At 34.0% G+C, this 24,076-nt stretch overlaps 2 protein-coding genes, 2 non-coding genes and 2 pseudogenes across 5 annotated transcripts; 5 read left to right on the top strand and 1 right to left on the bottom strand.

Moving 5' to 3' along the window:
* The first annotated feature begins 1,932 nt into the window (after positions 1–1,932).
* LOC124838270 (pleiotropic drug resistance protein 3-like) lies at positions 1,933–11,403 on the top strand. Its single transcript, XM_047313836.2, has 24 exons — positions 1,933–2,673; positions 3,046–3,169; positions 3,326–3,411; positions 3,774–3,858; positions 4,139–4,298; positions 4,398–4,474; positions 4,551–4,604; positions 4,713–4,803; positions 5,052–5,353; positions 5,507–5,788; positions 5,878–6,191; positions 6,283–6,443; positions 6,527–6,630; positions 6,721–6,874; positions 6,965–7,099; positions 7,195–7,268; positions 7,358–7,690; positions 7,783–8,073; positions 8,339–8,422; positions 8,616–8,749; positions 8,905–9,132; positions 9,657–9,828; positions 9,920–10,174; positions 10,685–11,403. The coding sequence occupies exons 1-24, from the start codon at positions 2,318–2,320 to the stop codon at positions 10,952–10,954; spliced, it is 4,326 nt and encodes a 1,441-aa protein (XP_047169792.1). The 5' UTR covers positions 1,933–2,317; the 3' UTR covers positions 10,955–11,403.
* A 1,138-nt stretch (positions 11,404–12,541) lies between these two features.
* LOC124838277 (U2 spliceosomal RNA) lies at positions 12,542–12,737 on the top strand. Its single transcript, XR_007028828.1, has one exon. It is a non-coding gene; the product is annotated as a U2 spliceosomal RNA (small nuclear RNA).
* Positions 12,738–12,955: 218 nt separating this feature from the next.
* Positions 12,956–23,817, bottom strand: ABCG37 (pleiotropic drug resistance 9). 2 transcript variants are annotated; one of them, XM_047313830.2, is made up of 24 exons: positions 23,429–23,817; positions 22,973–23,096; positions 22,745–22,830; positions 22,522–22,606; positions 20,035–20,194; positions 19,872–19,948; positions 19,291–19,344; positions 19,107–19,197; positions 18,704–19,005; positions 18,337–18,621; positions 17,933–18,246; positions 17,573–17,733; positions 17,391–17,494; positions 16,964–17,114; positions 16,727–16,864; positions 16,537–16,610; positions 16,115–16,447; positions 15,731–16,021; positions 15,309–15,392; positions 15,078–15,211; positions 14,607–14,834; positions 14,310–14,481; positions 13,863–14,117; positions 12,956–13,397 (listed from the first exon to the last, which is right to left on the bottom strand). In XM_047313830.2, exons 1-24 carry the CDS (start codon positions 23,815–23,817, stop codon positions 13,131–13,133), a joined length of 4,359 nt encoding a protein of 1,452 aa, XP_047169786.1. In that variant the 3' UTR covers positions 12,956–13,130. The 2 variants fall into 2 exon arrangements, with proteins under 2 accessions (XP_047169786.1, XP_087961518.1); XM_088105392.1 differs by lacking the exons at positions 16,537–16,610; positions 16,727–16,864; positions 19,107–19,197; ... (5 more) ...; positions 22,973–23,096; positions 23,429–23,817 and having other exon boundaries at positions 16,115–16,389; positions 17,385–17,494.
* Positions 20,673–20,853, top strand: LOC124838279 (U2 spliceosomal RNA; annotated as a pseudogene).
* On the top strand, positions 21,558–21,753 carry LOC124838278 (U2 spliceosomal RNA). The gene has a single exon (XR_007028829.1). It is a non-coding gene; the product is annotated as a U2 spliceosomal RNA (small nuclear RNA).
* On the top strand, positions 22,107–22,244 carry LOC124838280 (U2 spliceosomal RNA; annotated as a pseudogene).
* Positions 23,818–24,076: the final 259 nt, after the last annotated feature.

Genomic DNA, 24,076 nt, shown 5'->3' with positions numbered 1-24,076 from the left:
ACTATATTTTTGGATATTACAAATACAAATACAATTAACTATTAATTTATCACTAATCTAAGTATTTTTAATTTATAGGATGACAATATAAACATTTTAATCAAATTAACATAAATTTTATAAAATATTTTAATAAACTTGATTTTTATTTATATAGAAAATATAACAATATGACGTTGAAATCCAATATATCTGGAAATTGATTTAAGTTTTTAAATAAAGGCTTAAGCCATTCAAAACTCAAGATATTAACTTTTATTTTAAAATTTTAAATTAAAAGTAATATTATGTATTTTTGTTAGTCTCACGTCGTTCTATTAATTTTTCCATAATAAAATTTTCTTGTAAAATAAAAACTTATTTTAAATATATTAGCACATGTTGTGCGTGGTAATTTCATAGTAAATTACAACGACTGTGTCTGCAACAAGTTGTGATTAGAAAAATAAGAAAATTCCAAAAGAAATTGTTGGGCCATGCACCCACTGCTGGAGGCTTAAAGAAAAAAATACATATGGAGTCGCACATTTTTGTTGTTGGCATGTTCAAAATATTTTTTTATTTAATTAGTATTTTACCGTTTGAAATTAAGTTTATTTTATTTATTTTTAATTATAATTTTGGAAAGTATTTGAAGTTAGTTTAAACTTATTTTAAGATTCAATTATTAAAAAACGATAAAAGAAATGGTGGCGGATCAAGTCCAAACAAATAAAATAATTGGATATATAGTTGGAAAGTCAGAATTAGTTACGGTGTTGGCCAATGCGAATCATAAATGAAGTAAAAAATTATTTAAAATTTCACTGTAAAAGATTTTATTTATGTGCCCCTAAAAGCATAATATAGTTTTTAGAAAAAGAAAAGTCACTAAATCATGATATATTATTTTATTTGAAAATGACAGGTAAAACCAACAAAGCAACATTTGAAGATAGAACACACAGCATGTGATTTTCACATTGCAGATGCTATGTTAGTCCAACAAATTCTTCAATCTCGCTCTCCATTTTCAGAATATCTTATTCAATAAGCCGCCATTGAACTTTGAAAGTCCACATGCATCATCATCACAATTAGTTATTCAACAAATTCATGCTGAAATTTACTTCAATTTCATAAAATTTAATTCAAATTTGATCATTTGTTGAACCAAAACTCCTATAGTTTTTCTAAAAAAATATTTTTCTAGTCATAACTTGATGCTAATAATAGAAAATTGTATGGTTATTTCCTTGCACTTTCCTAGTCCACTTTATGAAATACCGATGGCTCCACCCTAGTAAAAATTAGGCAAGTGTGCCTCTAAGCATAAGCTAGTGCAATGAACTTTGAAAAATACACAAGCTAACTTTTAATATTTAATAATAAACAAGACAAAAGTGCTTATCGGAGAGACAAACGTGGGTACTTACGTTTGAAAAACTTTGCCCATTAGAAAAGTAAAATATTAGTTAAGCTGTTGGATATTTTAAGGACAATTTTATGAAACAAAAAGTAAAATAAGTTTTTGATATATTAAAATTATTTTTTGCAAAGTTATATGACATAATTTCACAAATAAATTTATGCATAGATTAATTTTAATTTATGAGAATAATTATTTATTTTTTCCTAATTTATTGAAAAAGCTTATTAAAATACACCCATGCTTAAACTAGGTTAAGTTTATTTGTTTCTTTCAAGTAAAGTTTTATGATGTCATGAAATTGTTATAATTTTTTTAACATAATAGTAGTAAATCTCAGAAGTGTGGATGAAGCAGATAGTTTAATGTAAAACCGTTAGCAGTAATCACTTTCGCAATGACTGCTACCTTTGAATAAAAGAAAACAACATGTTATTATACTATGAACTAAAAAAACTGGTTTTATGGAAAAATCAATCTCCACAAGGACTTTCTCTGTGCTGGTCAATGATGAATAGAGGAGATTATAATATAATAACGAAACGAAGAGAGAGAAACCAAGTAAAAGAAGCACAACAACCATTGTTTGGTGTTGTAGATGTAACAAAACAGCTCTCTTCCTGCAATTGAATGAACCTTGACAATCATATGACCAGATTGGATTTGTTTCCCAATCAAGGGACCACAGAAGAGGTGGCTGCTATAGGTTTTTCTTCACAAATGCTTTCCCAGTTTTAAAGGAGAAAGACACACTGGTTTTTCTGTGTGAAAGCTTCTCTTTCTCCCTTCCATGCATCCTCCACAACCTGTGACAATCATTGGCAGCTTTTGGCATAATTGTGAGGAGCTTGAGGTTCAACAGCTCCAGTAGTAGCTGCTTCAGAAAGCCCCCAGTTCAACACAACTCCAATGGAGTTAACTCCAAGAGGAAGGACTCAGGGCCATGTGCTGACCTTTGAGAGAGATGCGGATTCTTTTGTGGAGGAAGACAAGGAGCTTCAGTCCAAGTGGGCTGCCATAGAGAAGCTACCAACTTTCAAAAGGATCAAGACTTCTTTTGTTGATATCACTCAGGAGGACAGTACGAGCAGCAAGGCCAGAGAAACAGTGGAAAAGTTTGGAGCTTGGAGAAGCAGCAGCAAAAGGGTGGTTGATGTTACCAAGCTTGGAGCAGTGGAAAAGCGTTTGTTCATTGACAGGCTCATACAGCACATTGAGAATGATAACCTCCAATTGCTGCAGAAACTAAGAGAAAGGATGGACAGGTATACTCACACTTGCTTTCATTGATCAAGCTGTAATCAGTGTTGTCACAAACAGAATAAGTGTAAAATTATGTTAGAGTAATTGGTAAAGTGGAGTATTTACAAGGGACAAATTCTTCAAATTTGTCTTTTTGGTCACAGAGGATTTTGGTATGGACCCAATTGCAAAATATGACAGCTTTTGACCTATTTTCAAAGTTCTATTCGATGTTCGAAACTTCCTTTTGTTTCCCCCCATTCTACTTGCTTGTTACTTTTGATCTTGTAGAGACATACTTCTGATTACTAGGATCACTTTGCATGATCAGTTACATGGTGTGCAAGTTGATGTTGGTACTTTATTTCAAGAATTGACATATTGGTTGGTTTCAGAGTCAATGTGAAGTTACCTACTGTGGAGATCAAGTACAAGAACTTGAGTGTAGGAGCAGAATGTGAGGTTGTTCAAGGGAAGGCACTCCCAACTCTATGGAACTCCTTTTCTAGCTCACTTTCTGTAAGCATGCTTCCTCCTTGAACCTAATCAGGTCACTAAGAAACCGAATTATATACAAAACAATATTAAGAAACAGAAGCTAAGAAGAACAAAGAAAAGAAAATAAATGTTTACATTTGTTCATCATAACATAAGCTAAATTTATCCTTTGAACAGGGTTTCATGAAGACTATATCGTGTAATTCTCAAGGAGCAGAGATAAGCATTCTGAATAATGTGAGTGGCATCGTTAAGCCTTCAAGGTAAGTGAAGATGTTATATGCGTATGTTATTTTCAAATACCAGGTAGCTTAGAAATGCTAACAATGCACTTCAGATCATCTAGACTAAAAATAGGGAGTGAAACTCACGATTTAAGTGGTTTCTCACCAATTTCAAATTATAGTAGAGTGTATTGCTTAACACCTGTTTTTTTCTGCCATTTACTGGCAAAAGTATGCACATGAATGTGTGCTCAAGCACATGTTTTCTGTCTTTCTGAATTCAGTCCCTTAAAATTCACAAGTACATTAAGCATGTATATCGTATTGTGACCACAAATATTATAAAGCTTACAATAAAAGGGGCCAAATTGCTAAGTTTTCAAAAATGTTTTTATATGCAGGCTTACTCTTCTTCTTGGTCCACCAGGCTGTGGGAAAACAACTCTGTTAAAGGCACTGGCTGGAAAACTAGAGCAGTCTCTCAAGGTATGTATTTTAAACACACTAACATATTGAAGTTATTGGATAATATCATTTATTTCAAGTATCTTTTTGTATCCGAGTTCTCATAAATCATAATCATATATCAAACATGTTTGAGCATAACATAGACTAACAAGGAATGTGCGTAGCAGTGCCATTTCTGTTACTTCATCCTTGATGGAATACTAAAAAGTCTTTCAAAAGCTAATATAAGGAACAAAGCCAGTAGAATTTCCCTATACTGCAATCCCTATGATATTCTGCTGCTTTTTCTTATATTCAGGTTTCTGGAGAAATCACTTACAATGGTTACAAGCTAGATGAATTTGTTCCTCAAAAAACATCAGCTTACATAAGCCAGTATGACCTACACGTTCCAGAGATGACTGTCAGAGAAACAATTGACTTTTCAGCTCGCTGTCAGGGAGTTGGAAGCAGAGCCGGTGATGCTTCTTACTTGCTCAATCCAAGATTATTCCACAAAATTGTAATTAATACGTTACCATTAGACATTCATATATAATATATCCTCTGCATTGCAGATGTAGTGGCTGAAATCACCAGGAGGGAAAAAGAAGAAGGAATCATCCCTGACGCAGATATTGATACCTATATGAAGGTAATTTTAGAATAGACAATTAATGACATAATTACCACACAACCACTTGACAGAGAAAATAACAAGACTTTTGCAGGCAATTTCAGTTGAAGGACAAAGCGAAAATCTTCAAACAGAATATGTTTTAAAGGTACTTCTTGTTCAAGCAGAACCGAGTTCGAGTACATAATTTTTCAACGGCTCATTTAAGATGTTTCTATCCTTTTTGACATGTGAATACAAACGTATGATATCCCAGATTCTCGGACTGGATATGTGTGCTGACATATTGGTAGGTGATGCACTAGATAGAGGCATTTCAGGTGGACAGAAGAAAAGACTAACAACAGGTATCTGGAATGATAAATCATGTTTTATATGTCACTTTGTTATAGTTGAAAAAATATTCAGAACTCAAAATTCTTCTTTTAACTATAAGAAATCCTCCTGGCTAAAGGATATATGACATGTCTCACCTCTTTGCCAGGCCAATGACATTGATAAAATGAGGGCTAATGGAACCTTCTGCTTGGGCAGTTTTCATCTTCATATTATGCCCCCTAATGCATCTATTTTTTTTTTCAAAATCCTATGACAGGAGAGATGATCGTGGGCCCTATAAAAGCTCTTTTTATGGATGAAATATCAACTGGCTTGGACAGTTCCACAACCTTTCAAATAGTGACATGTCTGCAGCAATTGGTGCATATCACAGATGCAACTGCAGTACTTTCACTCCTTCAACCAGCACCAGAAACTTATGAGTTGTTTGATGATCTTATACTGATGGCTGAGGGTAAAATAGTATACCACGGCCCCCGCAGTCAAGCACTCCAATTTTTTAAGGATTGTGGTTTCTGGTGTCCTGAGAGAAAAGGAGTTGCAGACTTTCTTCAAGAGGTGAGATAACAAATGCCACCCTCTCCCCTTTTCATTTGGTGCCATAAGAAGCACTTAGCTATCACTGAGCCAAAGCTCAAGTGAATTTTTCTTCTTGTTTAATCCACTTTATCCTCGTAGAGCCTCACAAGTGATAAATTCAACTATCTACAGGTAATCTCTAAGAAGGATCAAAGGCAATACTGGTACCGTACAGATATTCCTTACAGATATATTTCAGTGGATGAGTTCGCTCAAATATTCATATCAAGTTATTGGGGAAGAATGTTAAATGATGAGCTCTCACAGCCAAACGATAAATCTGAATCCCATAAAAAGGCTTTATCATTTAGCAAGTACTCTCTGGGAAAATGGGATTTGTTCAAAGCTTGTATGAAAAGGGAGATTCTCCTCATGAAACGAAATTCATTTATCTATGTGTTTAAAACTGCACAGGTCAGTATCAAGTTGAACTCAGCTAAGTGACACCTGAATGCTTCAATTAGTTACTTTGATCTTACTTGTTTCCCTTTCACATTTTGCAGCTTACAATCACAGCAATCATAACAATGACAGTCTTCTTACGCACTCAGAGGGCTGTGGACTTGATAGGTGCAAATTACTTATTGGGTTCATTGTACTATACCCTTGTCCGCCTCATGACTAATGGAGTTGCAGAATTGATCATGACAATTGCTAGACTCCCTGTTGTTGATAAGCAGACGGAATTCTATCTCTATCCAGCTTGGGCTTACTGCCTTCCCTCTGCCATTCTAAAGATTCCATTTTCAGTACTTGATTCCATTGTTTGGACATCAATGACATATTATGTTATAGGCTACAGCCCTGAAATAACAAGGTAAGTACTTTGTTTGATTTCATGCATACGCAAAATACCATGCTTTTCTTTTACTTTGCAACTTTTGCTTATCTCTATCTTATGTGATCAGGTTCCTCCGCCAGTTTCTTTTGCTTGTTACTTTGCATATGTCATCCACCTCCATGTGTCGTTTCCTTGCTTCAGTTTTCAAAACTGATGTTGCAGCTACAACTGTTGGTTCCTTGGTCCTAGTATTGATGTTTTTGTTTGGAGGCTTTATTCTTCCTCGGTGTAAGCAGTTTTATAGTCTCCATCTATGGGTTGTTGTACGAATTTGAAAGTTTCTCATTTCTCATAGAGTTTATTCACTGCAGCATCACTACCACGGTGGTTGAGGTGGGGATTTTGGCTTTCTCCAATGTCATATGGGGAAATTGGAATAACACTAAATGAATTTCATGCTCCTCGCTGGCAAAAGGTATCTTCTAAGATAATTATTATTCAGCTTCATGATAGGTCACTATAATAAGTGTATGTATATATAAATTACTTTCTTTTTTATTTGCAGATCCAAGAGGGAAATATCACTGTAGGGAAGGAGGTTCTTCGTAGTCACGGTTTAGACTTTGACAGCAACTTCTATTGGATATCAGTTGGAGCCCTACTTGGTTTAACCATACTGTTTGATTTTGGATTTGTCTTGGCATTAACGTACATAAAACGTAAGTCTTATCTTTGTTAATACAAGGAAAAGAATAAAACAGTTACTTGTTTTTTGTTCAATCCATTGACTACATGGGAAATGTATTCAGAGCCTAAGATGTCTCGAACTTTAGTCTCAAAAACGAGGCTCTCTCAACAAAAGGAACAAGAAAAAGGCGATGGTGTGGAACTGAAGTCAGTTACTGTTGATATTAGCCACACACCAAGGGGAAATCAAAGCACAGGTGAATAAAGCTTCCATGATATATTATCTCAAACAAGGGTTCTTTCTTTCGAAAAAAATAGAATTTTGGCTTCTTTTACATGTTTGATCATGCAGGAAAAATGGTCCTTCCCTTTGAGCCATTAACAATATCATTTAAGGATGTCCAATATTTTGTTGATGTTCCTCCGGTAATAAGCATACCTATCTCGTTTGCCAGGATTTCATGCTGTTGACTATGTTGTCAATTAAGATTTTTTAACTTTGCCATTCTGAGCAGGAGATGAAAAAACATGGTTCCGAAGAGAAAAGGCTACAATTGCTCCGTGATATCACTGGAGCTTTTAGGCCAGGAGTTCTCACTGCACTGATGGGGGTCAGTGGAGCAGGGAAGACAACTCTGATGGATGTTCTTTCCGGAAGAAAAACTGGAGGTATCATTGAAGGAGAAATAAGAATTGCAGGATACCCTAAAGTGCAAAAGACATTTGAAAGAGTTTCAGGTTACTGTGAGCAGAATGACATTCACTCTCCATATATAACCATTGAAGAATCTGTCAAATACTCAGCTTGGTTGCGGTTGCCATCAGAAATTGATTCAACCACAAAAGGGGTATGGTGTCCTTATGACTTGCACCATGGCTTTTTTTCCTAAATAACAGATGCATTTCATAACTATAAATTCTATGTATATCAACTGAACAGAAATTTGTTCAAGAAGTCCTCGAAACAATTGAACTTGACAATGTAAAGGATTGCTTAGTCGGCATACCTGGCCAAAGTGGCTTATCTACTGAGCAACGCAAAAGACTAACCATTGCAGTGGAGCTTGTTTCCAATCCATCAATAATATTTATGGATGAACCTACATCTGGCTTGGATGCTCGAGCAGCTGCAGTTGTTATGCGTGCAGTGAAGAATGTAGTTGCCACAGGCAGAACCACTGTTTGCACTATACACCAACCAAGCATCGACATATTTGAGACTTTTGATGAGGTAGTCCTAAGTGCATTCTGTTGTCAAAGCAAGATGGTATATTTACTGTAGTGTAAAACCATACAAATAAGTCAGTGTACATCTCTCTAGGTGATTTAGTAAATATGTTGATTTCTTGCTTCTAGAATTGGAAGTAAGTGGCATGAAGCAAAATTTGATTTCCCCTTTGCAAATAGAAATAAAATGGGTGATCTTACCTTCTCTGTCATATTTGACAAAGATAATATACAGGCCAGCAACTAAAAATGAGTTATTTTTCATGCAGTTGATTCTAATGAAATCTGGAGGACAGATTATTTATAGTGGAATGCTAGGCCATCATTCAAGTAGACTGATTGAATATTTTCAGGTATGCTCAAACCAACAGCAAAGTAGATAGCATTTTAGATTCTGGACGGATCAATGATCATCTTATTTTCTTGCAATAGTCTCAAATATGTTAGTGACTAAATTAAAACTGCCCACTGGGGTAGTGTGTACCTTTGCCTCTCCTTCATTTAAACTGTTAAAATTTGTAACCAAATAATTTCACTGTCAATCAGAATATACCTGGGGTGCCAAAGATCATGGACAATTATAATCCTGCAACCTGGATGTTGGAAGCTACCTCTGCATCTGTAGAAGCAGAACTTAAAATAGATTTTGCTCAAATATATAAGGAGTCACATCTTTACCAGTGAGCATCCAATCAGCTGCTACTCATTTTACAATTTTTTCAAACTTTTGCTTTTCAGAATTTACTTGCCATAACTGTTTTCAGTTGTAATAGTAATGATCATAAATTTCAAAGATTACTCATCCCAAAATTTGAATTACTGTTTCTGTTTCTAGGGATACCCTTGAAGTGGTGAGAGTGTTAAGTGAACCAGCACCAGGTTCGAGAGACTTACACTTCTCAACTCGTTTCCCACAAAATAGCTTGGGACAGTTCATGGCATGCCTATGGAAGCAACACTTGTCCTATTGGAGAAGTCCTGAGTACAACTTAACACGATTTATATTCATGATTGTTTGTGCAATAATATTTGGAGCAGTATTTTGGCAGAAAGGGAATGAAATGTAAGTTTGTTTTCATATACTTCTAATTTGCCCTGAAAATAAATTCATTTGTTTTATCTGCAAAAAGAAATATGTATGTTAAAGGAATCTCCACAACCTCAAACTCCAGATAGTGGAGACAGAACATTTTATCCTTACACTTCATTTGCCTTCAACATATGGACTAAAGTTGAAAGGAGATTATTAGAGTAACATATTGAAGGTTCTTCTACTTTTGATAAGTTCTGTCATCAGAGAGAAGTTGAAATCCATAAACTAGTACTTTCAGCACCTTCATTCTGATAACCACATAGAGGAACAAAAGAATTACTCAACCAAGTTTCCTGAATAGTGTGTCTTTTACGAAAGTATAAAACAATATATATGTTTATGTCAAATCATACTAGGCGCAATCAACAGAAGACATTCTTAAACTGTGAAATTTATGATGTGGAAAGCTTTAGTGTTTGCATGATTCTAGTGTAGTGCTAAACTTGAAATTGTAAGGATGAATGTTCTGACATATACTTCTTCTGTTGTTAAAGAAACAATCAGCAGGATTTGTTCAACGTACTTGGATCCATGTATATTGCTGTAATATTCTTGGGAATAAATTACTGCTCAACAATTCTGCCATATGTGGCTACTGAGCGTGCTGTCTTGTACCGAGAAAAATTTGCTGGCATGTATTCTTCCACTGCTTATTCATTTGCACAGGTTTGTAGTTGCATCAAAGAAATTTAAGTGGTACTTATTTGGTAGGAAAAATAGATGTTATCAAATCAGTAATATTCTTTTCTTAATGTAGGTGGCTATTGAAATACCATATATCTTAGTGCAATCAATTTTATATGTGGCTATCACATATCCAATGATTGGTTTCCATTGGTCAGTTCAGAAAGTGTTTTGGTACTTTTATACCACATTCTGTACATTTTTGTACTTTGTATATCTTGGAATGATGGTAATGTCGATGAGCGCCAATCTAGACATAGCTTCTGTTTTGTCAACTGCAATCTACACCATATTCAATCTCTTTTCTGGATACCTCATGCCAGGACCGGTAAGTCTTTTGTATCTATCAATTTTTCTTTATAATTTTTAGATATATTAGATTATTAAATATTTTATCTTTATCTTTTTTATTTAGTTAGCTTGTTATTTATTCTTTATTTGTATTTTAGACTTAATCCATATCTCTTATGTTATAAGCATAGTATTCTATGTTTATATTCAATACAAGGGAGATTAATCCTATACATAATTTTTCATATTATTCAACAACAATAATTTAGCGTTTATAGCATTACAAGGGCTTGAATTTGTACCTTAATTATATTTGCATCCAAAATAATTTTGAGGGAACTTGGATCCACGTTTGAGTAATCCAATCCCAGACAAAATGCTTCCTTTTAAAGGTGAATTTTTTCTTTATATCAATAACTGCATCTCTGAATTATATCAGTAACTTAATTCATGCATTTGACTGGGGGAGCTGAATGTCCACAGTACATGCCAATAAGTACAAGATGCTTTCAAGCCTTAGATATTAACCATGTTTTTTAATGTGCAGAAAATTCCTAAATGGTGGGTTTGGTGCTACTGGATTTGTCCTACTGCTTGGTCCTTGAATGGCCTCCTAACTTCACAATATGGAGATTTGGATGAGAAAAAGGTAACCGTCTTTGGGAAGAGCCAATCAGTTGGTTCCTTTCTACGAGATTACTATGGTTTTCGGCATGACAGATTAAGCATTGTGGCTGTGGTGCTCATTGCTTACCCAATTGTTTATGCTTCTCTGTTTGCCTATTTCATAAAGAAAATTAATTACCAAAAGAGATAAGACAGATGAAGACACAGATACATATTTGGTTCTTCTGCAGTGTGGTGGCTTCAATTTACATGTATAGAAATATAGAAACATGTGGTCACATAGATTAGCAAGATGTCTACAGCAAAGATATTCTCATGTGTACCATGTAATGTTCAAAATTGTTTTATTTGTTTTTATAGTTTAATGTTGGTTCTGTAGATCCCTGCAGAAAGTGTAGGAAAACGAAGAATGGTGAAAAGTTCTATATTGAACCTTTCTACCAGGGGCTTAGAAACACATGACAACAAGTGAAAGTGATATAGGTTTATGGAGCATATTTTTTCAAGAAAAGCTAGTTATGTAGTAATAAAGAATATTCAAGTTGTACAAGTTAAAATGACCCTTTTTAATTAGTAGAAAATTGAGGGCTTAGAAAACTTTTTGTATCTATAAAATCTATATAGATTTATTTCATTTTACTTCCCCTTAACTTTTATTGTTATTTACATCCCTGTTAAGTTTTGTTTCCACTTTAATTATGGATGCCAAGTCAACATGGAGTGATGACCTTACCAGCAAAAATTAGGTAGCAAATTAATTTTTTAAAAAGTATAGATTAAAATGAGAATCTTTTAATACAAGAGAACTTATATAAAAACAATTATAATTTTATATGGATAAAAATATTAAGGCGAGAGAGGAAATATTCTTTTGATAAAGATTCAGTAGAAAGAAAAACTTAAAAAATCAATAATCCATATATATTATTGGAACTGAAACCGAGACACTAGTTTTTATGAAGACACATCCTACTAAGAGTGAAAAACTACAAACGTGAAGAGAAACCATAACTTATGCTTCCTCCTCTCTTGAATATTAAAAAATTACGTTTTTAGTGCGTGTCAATTATAAACAAATTTAACTTTATTCAGTGAAACTATATTTAAAAAGTCATTTATTAAACGAGATTTTATTTCAATAGCTCTCCTTTATTTTTTTTATGTAAAGTTTCAAAGAAAAATAGTTTTAAAAACACTTATTTTTAAATAAAATTACTATAATTAAATAATATGACTAAGTTTTTTTAAATGTTTTGTTTGTATTAGATAGATAGGAAGAAGTATAAAACTATTATTGCGCCCTAAAATAAGTTTGTCCATGTTTGTTTGCCTCGTCTCTACCTGTATGTCTCATCACTAAAACAAGCACACATGATTTTGAACTAATCATTTATAATAATATTAAGCTCGTTGGAAAGGTGAACATTGCAATAAAGTAACAAGGTAAATTAAATTTTTTTCTAATATCATCCCTCTTAAGCTATCACAGGAATATACAAAAGTGAGTCCTAATTAAAGAAATTTCAGAGATTATTTAAAAATTAACATTTTGGATATTCTAGAAAAATTGACAGAATAATAGGAGAACAAAGAAGAAAATGGTACTTCATAGTGTGCTGAATTAAAATGTTGGATATCAGTGTTATACACAAACAGACTTCAAACTTAGGTGCGGACTATAGAATTGATAAATATAACTAAGTCCCACATCGCTGAAGATTGATAACCATCATTAGAGCTGTTGTTATAAAGTTAGCACGTATTGCCTTGAAAACTCATACCTTTCTCGGCCTTTTGGCTAAGATCAAGTGTAGTATCTGTTCTTATCAGTTTAATATCTGATATGTGGGCCAATGGTCCACACGATATTAAATTAATTTTTTGAAGGGGAGTTCCCGCATCAGTAGCTTGCTACTGGGGTTCTCATGTGTCGCTCTAGCGTTGCACTATAGCTTGAGCCTGGCACACCCTCTAATGTAGTCTAATTTTAATACAGCGTTGCACTATAGATTTAATGATTATTTGTATAATATTGTGATTTTGTGGTATTTGTGAAATTGAGTTTTCCGATACAGTAAGCAAATGAAATAACAATTGAAATAGGAAAGATGAAACTTGAGTAACTAAAACAAAGGCTTACTCTGAGATAGGCTATTAAAAAATAAACAGAAATTAAAACTCATACCTTTCTCGGTTTTAAAGGGAGGTTTCTTTGCAGTAACTTTTTGATATGAATTGGAGCATTTTATTGTTTAATTCTGGGATGGTAATTTATGTGAAGTAGATTTTTGTACTGTCTGATTTTAAGATATCTGCATAATATTGCAATATTTTCTTATTCTTGATATCATAATGGGCACTACATTTTATCTCTTTTGGAAATTGAGTTTCCCAATACAGTATGCAAATAAAATGGCAATTGAAATAGGGAAGACAATTAGAACCACACCAATTACACTAAGAAAATCATGATGAAACCCATAATAATCTTCCAAAAATTGGACAATTGTTTTCTTTTCTTCAAAGGCTGATATTTCTTTGTCTGCATCTCCATACTGTGAAGTAAGCATCCCATTCAATGTCCAAGACACAGGGCATAAATAATACATCCAAATCCACCACTCGGGAATTTGCTGCATTGAAGAATACTGTCCTTTAGTATACATTTCAAGCAGTATGAAGAAAAGATATATTAACCATCAAGATATTATTATATCATGTATTATGTTAAGAAATGAGACTGCTCATTCAATGATCATTATGATGGGAGATAAAGGTAAACAATCAAATTAGTATAGATTTTATGATCCAACAGCTCCTATTTTCTTCTCTATACTGAAAGGTTTATTCTCCATACTAAGAAATTTGGAACTTGAACATTTGATAAAAAGTTAAATTAACTCTACACCACAGTGTTGAACTTGAAGATAGTTATACTACTGAAATTTCTTTGGTCAAAAGTGAAAAAATTTGTTTAGTGTATTAAATAATATATTTAATTTCTTCAAATGTACTGAGTCCTTTACTAGCAAAACTAAAAAATGTGTATTTTCCATAGATGCAAATATAAAACTAAAATAACATTATACGAAACTTACAGGTCGTGGTACAAAGTACCCACAAAATAAATTGAGCATGGTGTAGGAAGATGAAGCCACAATAGAAGCCAACTGAACATTTGGTGTCAATGAAACAAGGAGCATCCCTAGATAATTGAAGTATAACAAATTGCAGAACATACTGTACAGTGACCAAAATACTTTATAAGCAGACCAATCATAGCCCAACATAGGATATGTGATTATCACATATACAACAGCTTGAATGACTAGATAGGGAACCTCAATTAGGACCTGCAAAAGAAATAAATTAAAGTTACCCTGAAGTTATTGGAAATGTCACGAAAACATAAACATTGAGTAAATTGATGCAATATTTGGTATGCTGCAATTGTGGTATCATATTAATAAGAGTTACTTTATTTTCTTAATGAATGAAAATATTTGAAAAGGAGTGGTGAATTCATGTTTTGAAGAGAACTAAACCTGTGCAAAAGAATAGGCCCAGGGAGAGTACATTCCAGCATATTTTTCACGGTACAGAACACTGCGCTCTGTGGCCACATAGGGCAAAACTGATGAGCAGTTATTTATCCCAAAGAAGAGTACAGCAGAGTACATTGCACCAAATACATTGAACAAATCTTGTTGGCTATTTCTGTGACATAAACAAAAAGGAAAATTATTCAGTCCTTTTTAAAATGCAGCTTATTTAAATGCATTACGAAAATGCATTTTAAATATTCCATTTTTTCAATGTAGAGTAAAATTTTGACTACTAACATTTTCTTTCCTTTCTTCCAGAACAGTATTCCAAACAGAAGAGACATTGCAGTCACAAAAATGATGCGAGTCAAGTTGTATGAAGGACTTCTCCAATAGGACAAATGTTGTTTCCACAAACATGCTTTGAACTGTTCCCAACCATTTTGTGGAAAATGAGATGGAAAATACAAATCTCTGGAGTCTGGTGGTGGTGTGCTTAATTGCTCAACCAACTCTTTGTTCTGTCTGCACTCAGTTGAATTAATATCATGTAAAGATCACATGCATATTATAAATACTATTTTGCTTGCTTTATTTCCACTTTTAAGATGAAAAAGATTTGCTTCGAGATTGGGATAATAGAAATACTATATAGGACCAGAAACTGGAGAAAATTATTATATAGTACTAGCTAGGTTTGTGCTAGAAACTGTAAACAAATAATTCTTTCAAGAAGTGATACATAAATTAAGTTCTGCGATTTCTTACTCATATAAGGTTGATTCCCTATAAATTTGGGCAAAATCTACTCCGAGTTCAGATTCTGCTGATCTTGAAGTAACCTCTAGCATCCATGTTGATGGGTTGTAGTTGTCTTTAATCTTTTGCACTCCCGGTATTCTCTTTATAACAAAAGATGCAAGAATGCAAACCAAGATTTTGCAATCGAACATTGGTGATGAAAAAGAAATGAAGTTGTGCATGATGTAAGAAACTGACCTCAAAGTATTCAATGACTCTACTCGAATGCTTCCCGAGTGGACCAGCATAGATTAAACGCCCTCCAGCTTTCATGAGAATAAGCTTAAAGGATTACGTGAAAAGAACTTTAATTAGTTTAGTTGTGCAGTGTCCTTAAAGAGATTCAACAGTAGGATAAGCATCAGGCATTTGCTGAGTTAATTAGTTTTAGAATCTTTATCTAATTATGACGAAGATAATATGAATAAGTATCAAGGGTCTTTCTAAGATGGTGCACAAAAACTAGATTTTGCAACTTAAAAACACGGAAAAGTGCTTATTATTTAAGCTCTTTAGTGGAATAGTGAGATAGAGAAATTGGATAAACAGGCTCAAAAGGGTCTGTCATAACATCTTGGTTCATTATAAATCCCCAATCTATGTTAAGTGATTGAGGTTACCTCATCAAATGCCTCAAATATATCAATACTTGGCTGGTGAATTGTGCATGCGACAGTTCTTCCTGTTTCAACTACATTCTTCACTGCTCTCATTACAACTGCAGCTGCCCTTGCATCTAGACCTGTAGTCGGTTCATCCATAAATATAATTGAAGGATTAGCAACAAGTTCAATGGCTATCGTCAGCCTTTTTCTTTGTTCAGTGGATAAACCACTAATATTTGGCATGCCTACTAAAGAATCTTTGACCCCATCCAGCTCAATAGTATGAATGACTTCATTCACAAATTCCTGAAAAACAGAAAGAAGCCATAAAAAAATGAATCCCAGTGAACAAGCTCAAAATTTGAAAATAACAATGCTACACTGAGAGGAGAGCCATACAGCTTTAGTTTTGGCATCAATCTGAGAAGGAAGCCGTAGCCAAGCAGAAAAGATCACAGATTCCTCTACTGTTATGTTTGGAGAATGTATGTCATTTTGTTCACAGTAACCTGATACTCTGGCAAATGTTTCCTGAACCTTAGGGTAGCCACCAATTCTAATCTCTCCTTCTATAATACCACCAGTCTTTCTTCCACACAGGACATCCATCAAAGTTGTTTTCCCTGCTCCGCTCACTCCCATCAGCGCTGTTAGTATGCCAGGTCTAAATGAACCTGTGATGTCAGAAAGGAGCTGAAGCCTTCTCTCAGTAAAACCTCTATTTCTCATTTCCTGCATTCAATATGACATGATTTCCAACTACGTCCATGCATGTAACTTCAAACTCAAGAACTAGCAATAATTTAATTCATTCAAGTTACCAAAGGAGTATCAACATAGTATTGGACATCATGAAATGCTACTGCCAGTGGCTGGAAAGGTAGAACCAATCCTCCTGATGAAAAGTACGGAAAGAAGGAATGTAAATCACAATATAAAGTTTCACTGGTATGTTATCTGTTTAGCTGAAACAAAATAATAAGGGGGGGCATGAAGAAGAAAGGTGCTCACGTTTTCTGGTTTCTACAGTATTTTCAATCAGAGAAGTAACATGTTTCTTGTCTGCACCAATGCTACTGTTGTTTTCTTGCTGTTCCTGTAACTCTGGATGCTTCTCAGAAGATATAAGTGTTCGAGATCTCGCAGGAGCTAATGGAGCAATGCCAAAGTGAAAGTTACAATAAAGGTCTAAGGGCATTATTATTCACCACATGAAATGTCCAAGTAAACAATGCAAAGTGAACTTACAATTCATGAAAGTCAGCATCAAGGTAAAACCTACATTGAACAGCACTGTGAATCCAATTAAGGCAGCAATTGATATCCAATAAAAGTAACCATCAAAGTTTAGCCCCCGGTTATCAAGTACTTGCTGACCCATTGTGCTGTTTGCAGACATCTTCAAATAGATCAAAGGAACCAAAATGATTAGATGACGAGTTTATAATTGCACCAAGCAGGCCTTCACACAATTGAGTACTCTCAGCGAATGACAAAATTTCACGAAAGCAGAAGTGAAAATATCTTAATTTGAGCCTTTTGAATACTTGTGACCAAATGAAGTTAACTGGTCAATCCATCTCATCAATAAAAAAGAAAAGAGTAGCGAAGCCACTGCATTTAGTTGCATGCAATGTATATTCTTTGAAGCACAGAAGGAGATATACACGATTACCTTTTCCCACCTAGGAGCAAGAAATTCATTCACAGTTAAGCCTATCTCTCCATACGACACAGGAGAAACCCAAAATCCCCATCGCAACCAAGACGGCATATATGCTACAATGGAAAAGCAGCTAAAGTTATTTTCTGAACAAAATTGCGTGTTAAAAAAGTAAACCAGTTCTTGATTCTTACGCTTTGGAATGATGAAGCCACCAAATAGTAAAACAATTACAATGGCCACAGTACCAAATGTCACAGAAGCAACCACAGTCTGAAAAATTGAGGCAATAAATCGAAACATGGATACCGAAGTCATGTGTATGACAAACAAGAGAAGGAACTGGCGAAAGAATCTGAAGAGAAAAGTTAAAGTCAAAACTTGGTTAGTATGACTGAGATTACGAAACAGTTTTCGGGTAAAGAAACAACACGAATATAGATTCTCAAAGAATCATTGTTAAAACAAATCATGTTGTGTTAAATTCTGGAGACAAAGGCATCTTCAAATGTAGTACTTTCTACTAGACCATATAAATCCCATCAAGGACTAACCTTCCAATCTCGGGGCTGTAACCAATGACGTAATAAGAAAGGGATGTCCAAATAAAAGATTCCAACACTGAAAGTGGAATCTTTAAAACAGCAGATGGTATTGTATAAGCCCACGCAGGAAAAAAGCACAACTCTTTTTGCTTGTAAATAACTGCAAGTCTTGATACTGTCATAGATAGTTCTGGAAATCCATCAACCAGAAGAATGACGAGTGAATAAAACAACGAACCCATGAAATAATTCCCATGGACCACATCAACAGCCATTCGTGTTCGAATGAAAACAGTCATTGCTACAAATGCAACGATGACAAGCTGCATGGATAAATAATGCAACTTGAGAAAGTTGGGTATTGTTATCATGATAGAAAGGTATGAAAGTGAAAAGAAAAAACTATAGAGTACCTGTGTTGACTTGAATACATAGACAAAAGAGTTTCTTTTCATCAGAAGAATTTCCCTCATGATGCAAGCCTTAAATAGTTCCCATTTTGATAATGAGAACTTTTTAGATACAAGGGCATCATTGTTGTGGCTCTGAGACTTATCAAACGGCTTCAAGAGCTCCTCCTCCAACTTTTTACCTATTGGGCTATCCTTAAATTTCTCAATGAACCGGTCAATCGAAACATAACTGTAAGGTTTTTCTGTGCTACTCCAATACTGTGCTTGATCTTTCTTCGAGATAACCTGAATTTTACAAGCATTTCACATCATCAAATTCTAAAAATATCATGTTAGAAAAGGAGGTATTGAGTTAGGCTGCACATACTTCTTGAAGAAAGTCAGCAGTGCCTTTTCTTTGAGGACATTTAAAACCACATTCCTCAAAGAACTCAAGTATGCAATCCCGTGGACCGTGGTACACAATTTTTCCTTCTGCCATTAAGATAACATCGTCAAAGAGATCAAAGGTCTCTGGTGCTGGTTGAAGGAGTGAAATTAATGCAGTGGCATCTGTGATATGCACTAGATGCTGAATACAAGAGATAATCTGGAAAGTAGTGGAACTGTCTAAACCATTGGATATTTCATCCATAAATAGTGCTTTTGTTGGTCCAACAATCATCTCTCCTGTATAATATTCCATAATCAGGAGCAGTCACCTCGTATATCAACTAATGCTCTAAAATTCTATAAATTTAAGCTGCTATCATGCAATGTACTAACAATACCTGTAGTTAACCTTTTCTTTTGACCACCAGATATACCTCTTCTTATTGGATCTCCTACTAATGTATCAGCACATATATCAAGGCCAAGTATCTGCATGTGATGTAAATAGTCAATAAACAATAAAGGAACAGTATTTAGTAGAGATAATGAACTCTTGCTTCGTGGAGAAAATGAATAGACCACCTTTAAAATATAGTCTGTCTGAAGGCTACTCTCCAGTCCGTTAATTGATGTTGCCTGTACCAGAAACAGTGCTATTGAGGTAATAGTAATCAACACTTGGACAACAAATTAGCATGAAGACTTTTCAATGACTATATTGAAATTACAAAGTAATGAACCAGTTATCCTACAAATCATTATAAACATAATTAATTATTGCAAGTTCTTCTGACCTCACTTTGTCTGAAAACAATAGACAGTTATCCTACTGAAATTCAGGTTCAGAAGAGTGAAATTGGGTTAAGAAAACAATCATAACTTTTTGAAAATTAAAGCATGCAAAGTCTTAAAATTTTAACTTTGACCTTACTCAACCCTAGAAAAACTTGTAATGGATGATTAAAGTACAGCAGAATAATTTATTATTTTGTCATGATATTATTATACCAAGTGAAGAAACAGCGAAAGCTGTATTTTTAATTTATTTTTAATGAACTATTGGAAAAAAGTTAAGCTTTATTTGTTGTTACGATATTTTTGTTAAACATAGAGAAACTTGAACAAAACTTGAAAGTGGACAAAGAAAATGGGATGAGAAGTACCTTCATATATGCATCTAAATCAGGATCAGGAACTATTCCTGCGTCTTTCTCCCTTCTACTGACTTCCATTAGGAGTTCTTTCATACATGGACCAAAAGCCATCACTCATCTCTAAGATCAATTTATGAAATTTATGTATTTTTGTAACTTTAAGTATACCAACCTGCTCGGCTTCCTACACCTTGACAACGTGCTGAGAAATCAATTGTTTCCCTCACAGTCATCTCTGGAATATGCAAATCATATTGGCTTACATATGCTGATGATTTCTGAGGGATGAACTCTTCTAGTATGTGTCCATTGTAAGAAATGTCCCCTTGAACCTATGGTGCACCACAACAATTATGGAGAAGACTCATTTTAACTTTAATCATTTTTCAAATAAACTAAATACAAATATTGAGTTCATTCTGTCTTAATGCATGAATGCTTGATGGGATGGATTCATCTTTAGCTCATATGAATAAAAAAGGACAGTAATCCAAAATAAAAAGAGTAAAATTTGGATTAGGAGTGTGTCCATGTTTTCATTAAAAATGAATTGGAAGATTTAACTGGTTTCTGGAGAAGTGAAATTCTTGTTTCTGTGATCCCTTGGATAATGTCCACTTTCAATCCCTCAGTTGTTCTTTGTTTACCATTTTCAAAGTCAGAAGTGTTATCAGAAACAAACTTCAAATTTAGCTCTTCCTCCATAACAAGGTCATTTGAGTGACCATTCGTAAGGCCCTTATTGCTGAAGAGAGATAACAATCACTATGGATTTTATTATAAAGAAGGAATAGCTAGTATTGAAAACTCATACCTTTCTCGGCCTTTTGGCTAAGATCAAGTGTAGTATCTGTTCTTATCAGTTTAATATCTGATATGTGAACCAATGGTTCACACGATATTAAATTAATTTTTTAAAGGGGAGATTTCAGTACAGTAGCTTGCTATTGAGGATTTCATGTGTCGCTAAGCTTGAGCAGGCACACCCTATAAGTAGTATTTAATCTTTATAATATTGTGAATTGTATATGAATTCTATGATTTTGACTTGAGCAGGCATACCCTGTAAGTAGTATTTTATCTTTGTATTATTGTGAATTGTATATGAATTCTATGATTTTTTTAATACATTTAATGTTTTATATTCAAAATGTCCACATGGGCTTGTAAGATTTATAGACTTTAGTACTGTACTTTTTCTGATACATTTTTATGTTAATATGAATTGTAAGTTTTCTCGTTCAAAATTTTGGTATAACGTTTTTCAAATAAACTAAATACAAATATACAAATATTGAGTTGATTCTGTCTTAATGCATGAATGCTTGATGGGATGGCTTCATCTTTTAGCTCATGAGAAAAAGGACAGTAATCCAAAAAAGAGTAAAATTTAGATTAGGAGGAGTGTGTCCATGTTTTCATTAAAAATGAATTGGAAGATTTAACTGGTTTCTGTAAAAGTGAAATTCTTGTTTCTCTGATCCCTTGGGAAATAATGTCCACTTTCAATCCCTCAGTTGTTCCATGTTTACCATTTTCAAAGTCAGCAGTGTTGTTAATCAGAAACAAACTTCAAATTTAGCTCTTCCCACAGGATAAGATCATTTGGATCAGCATTTGTCCCATATCGCTTAAGAGAGATAACAATCACTGGAGATTTTGTTATAAAAAAGGAATAGTTAGTCCAGAATACTCATACCTTTCTCGGCCTTTTGGCTAAGATCAAGTGTAGTATCTGTTCTTATCAGTTTAATATCTGATATGTGGATCAATGGTTCACACGATATTAAATTAATTTTTTGAAGGGGAGTTCTCATATCAGTAGCTTGCTATTGGGGATCTCATGTGTCGTTCTAGCACTGCACTATTGCTTGAGCCTGGCACACCCTCTAATGTAGTCACAATTTTATTCTATTATGATATCGAAGATTGGCATTTTATTCTCTGTAGGTTTCTTAATAAATTTTGGTGTCTTCTAGTAGTCAAATATAATGGCATGGCAAAACCCCATTATAATGTTACAAAATGGGCAAATGTTTTCTGAAACTAAAGGGAGGTTTCTTTGCAGTGGCTTATGCTGTTAATAATAAATTTGATATGAATTGGAGCATTTTGTTGTTTAATTCTGGGATGGTAATTTATGTGAAGTAGATTTTGTACTGTCTAATTTTAAAATATCTGCATAATATTGTAATATTTTCTTATTCTTGATATCATAATGGTCATTACATTATAATGGCCACTATATTTTAAGATATTCTCTTATTAATCCACACCATATTAAATTAATTTTTTGAAGGGGTGATCTCAAAACAGTAGCTTGCTACGGGAGATCTCATGTGTCGCAAGTCTAGCACTATAGCTTGAGCAGGCACACCCTATAATTATTATGGAAATTCTGATCTTAATCTGTTTGTTGTTTTGATAAATTGTATGTGTATGTTATATTATACTAAATTTCGGATTTTAATCTGCGTTAATATAAATATCTCTGTTCATTTAAATTGTCTGTGACATTAAATGGACAGAAACTTTAGTTTTATATTTGAAATGTGCACATGGGCTTTAAAGTTTTTTCTTTAAGTGAAGTATATAAATTTGTGGTACCAATTTTCTATTGACACAAGTTTGATTTAAATTTATTAAGAAAAGTCAGAACCTTGAGAGAATGACTTAATTTTCCTGCCAATGCCAACAATAAAGTTGTTTTACCACTTGCTGGTGGACCAAGCAATAAGGTCATCCTGCAACAAAAAAAAAATATAATAAATCGTTGTAGTTTTACTCATGTTTTTACACCATACTGAATATACTAATATCAAATTCAATGAATAATTAAATAAAGAATCACGTAATAACATTGTAAAACTTTTGCAAATTACCTTCTCGGCTTAATAATGCCACTGGCATTTTTGATGATGTTTATCTTCAAATCTTGAGAATTCAGAACTGACAATTTAGTGGTGTCCTTAAAGAGAAAAAGAAAGAGAGAAACAAGAGGAGGGGAGAAAGTCTCTTAGGTAGTGCAAAAATAAAAGATCAGAGTGTGTATTAAAATATCAATGTTGTAAGAGAAGTTGCTTGCAATTCATTCATATAAGAATACTTACAAGGATAAACTCTTTCAGGGTATTCCACAGCGTAGGTATGGGTTTGCCTTTAACTATCCTACACTCAGCTTCTACACACAGATTGTGATACCTCACTTCCACTGTGGGCAGCTTAATACCAACTCTACACAGTCAAAAATAGTAAACTTTATTAACCATCTTTCCATTTACTTACTTGATAGATCATAATTAACACCACAGCACATGAAATTTCCATACCAAGCAATATTCTGCTATATAAATGAAAAAGGATAAAAAAATGTTGTTTTCTTATACCGCTATATTATTAAACTTGTCTTTTTCTGTTGCACTAGCTAGTTTTCTATTGTTGATTTCTCCATAGACAGTGATAAATAAAATTTTAGTTGACCTGTAAAATGATTAATAAAGTGAAACAGTTCAAAATAACACGCCATATCCCTAAAGAGAAAGAGAGAATCTAGAAGAACTAGTTACTTGTCAATTCTTTTCCTGAGTTTCTGCAGCAGTAGAAGATTATCATTTTCAATGTGCTTAATAAGCTTTTCTATGAACAAGTGCCGTTCTTGAGCTCCAAGCCTGGTGACATCAACAACCTGCTTCCCTTTACTTTTCTCATATGTTTCCATGCCATCATAAACATCAAACAAAGCTGAAGTAATTCTCTCACAGGTTGGTAACCTCTGAAGTTCAGCCCATTGTAACCCTTCTGTCTCCTCATTATCATCTTGTTCAACAGGATTTATGCTTGAAATGCTCTGAAAACTAGAGGCATGGCTTCTAAATGAGGACCTTATGCTCCTTCCTATCTCAGCCAACTCAATTCTTAGAGACTCTATCTCATCTGCACCTACTAGTTGTGCCATCTCAGATGCAGCTCAAAGGCATATTCTCCACTTCTGAACATTATATAGAAATCTCTCTGCTGCTTTGATAAGCTTGACAGTGGCAGTTGCTTACGTAATGCATTATGTCATGTATTGTCTTGTGCTAATGACAATTGAAGAAGCTAGTATCACATGAAAATTACAACTGTAAACCCATATTTTTTTACATTATCAATGTAACTGAGCTTTCACAGGTACATTAATTAATCACCAAAGTCCATGCCTAGAAATGATTGAA

Source organism: Vigna umbellata, chromosome 1 (assembly GCF_029865625.1).
Source record: "Vigna umbellata cultivar VRB3 chromosome 1, Vumbellata_1.0, whole genome shotgun sequence".
NCBI classification, from domain to species: domain Eukaryota; kingdom Viridiplantae; phylum Streptophyta; class Magnoliopsida; order Fabales; family Fabaceae; genus Vigna; species Vigna umbellata.
This window is presented reverse-complemented; position numbering and strand designations above follow the sequence as displayed.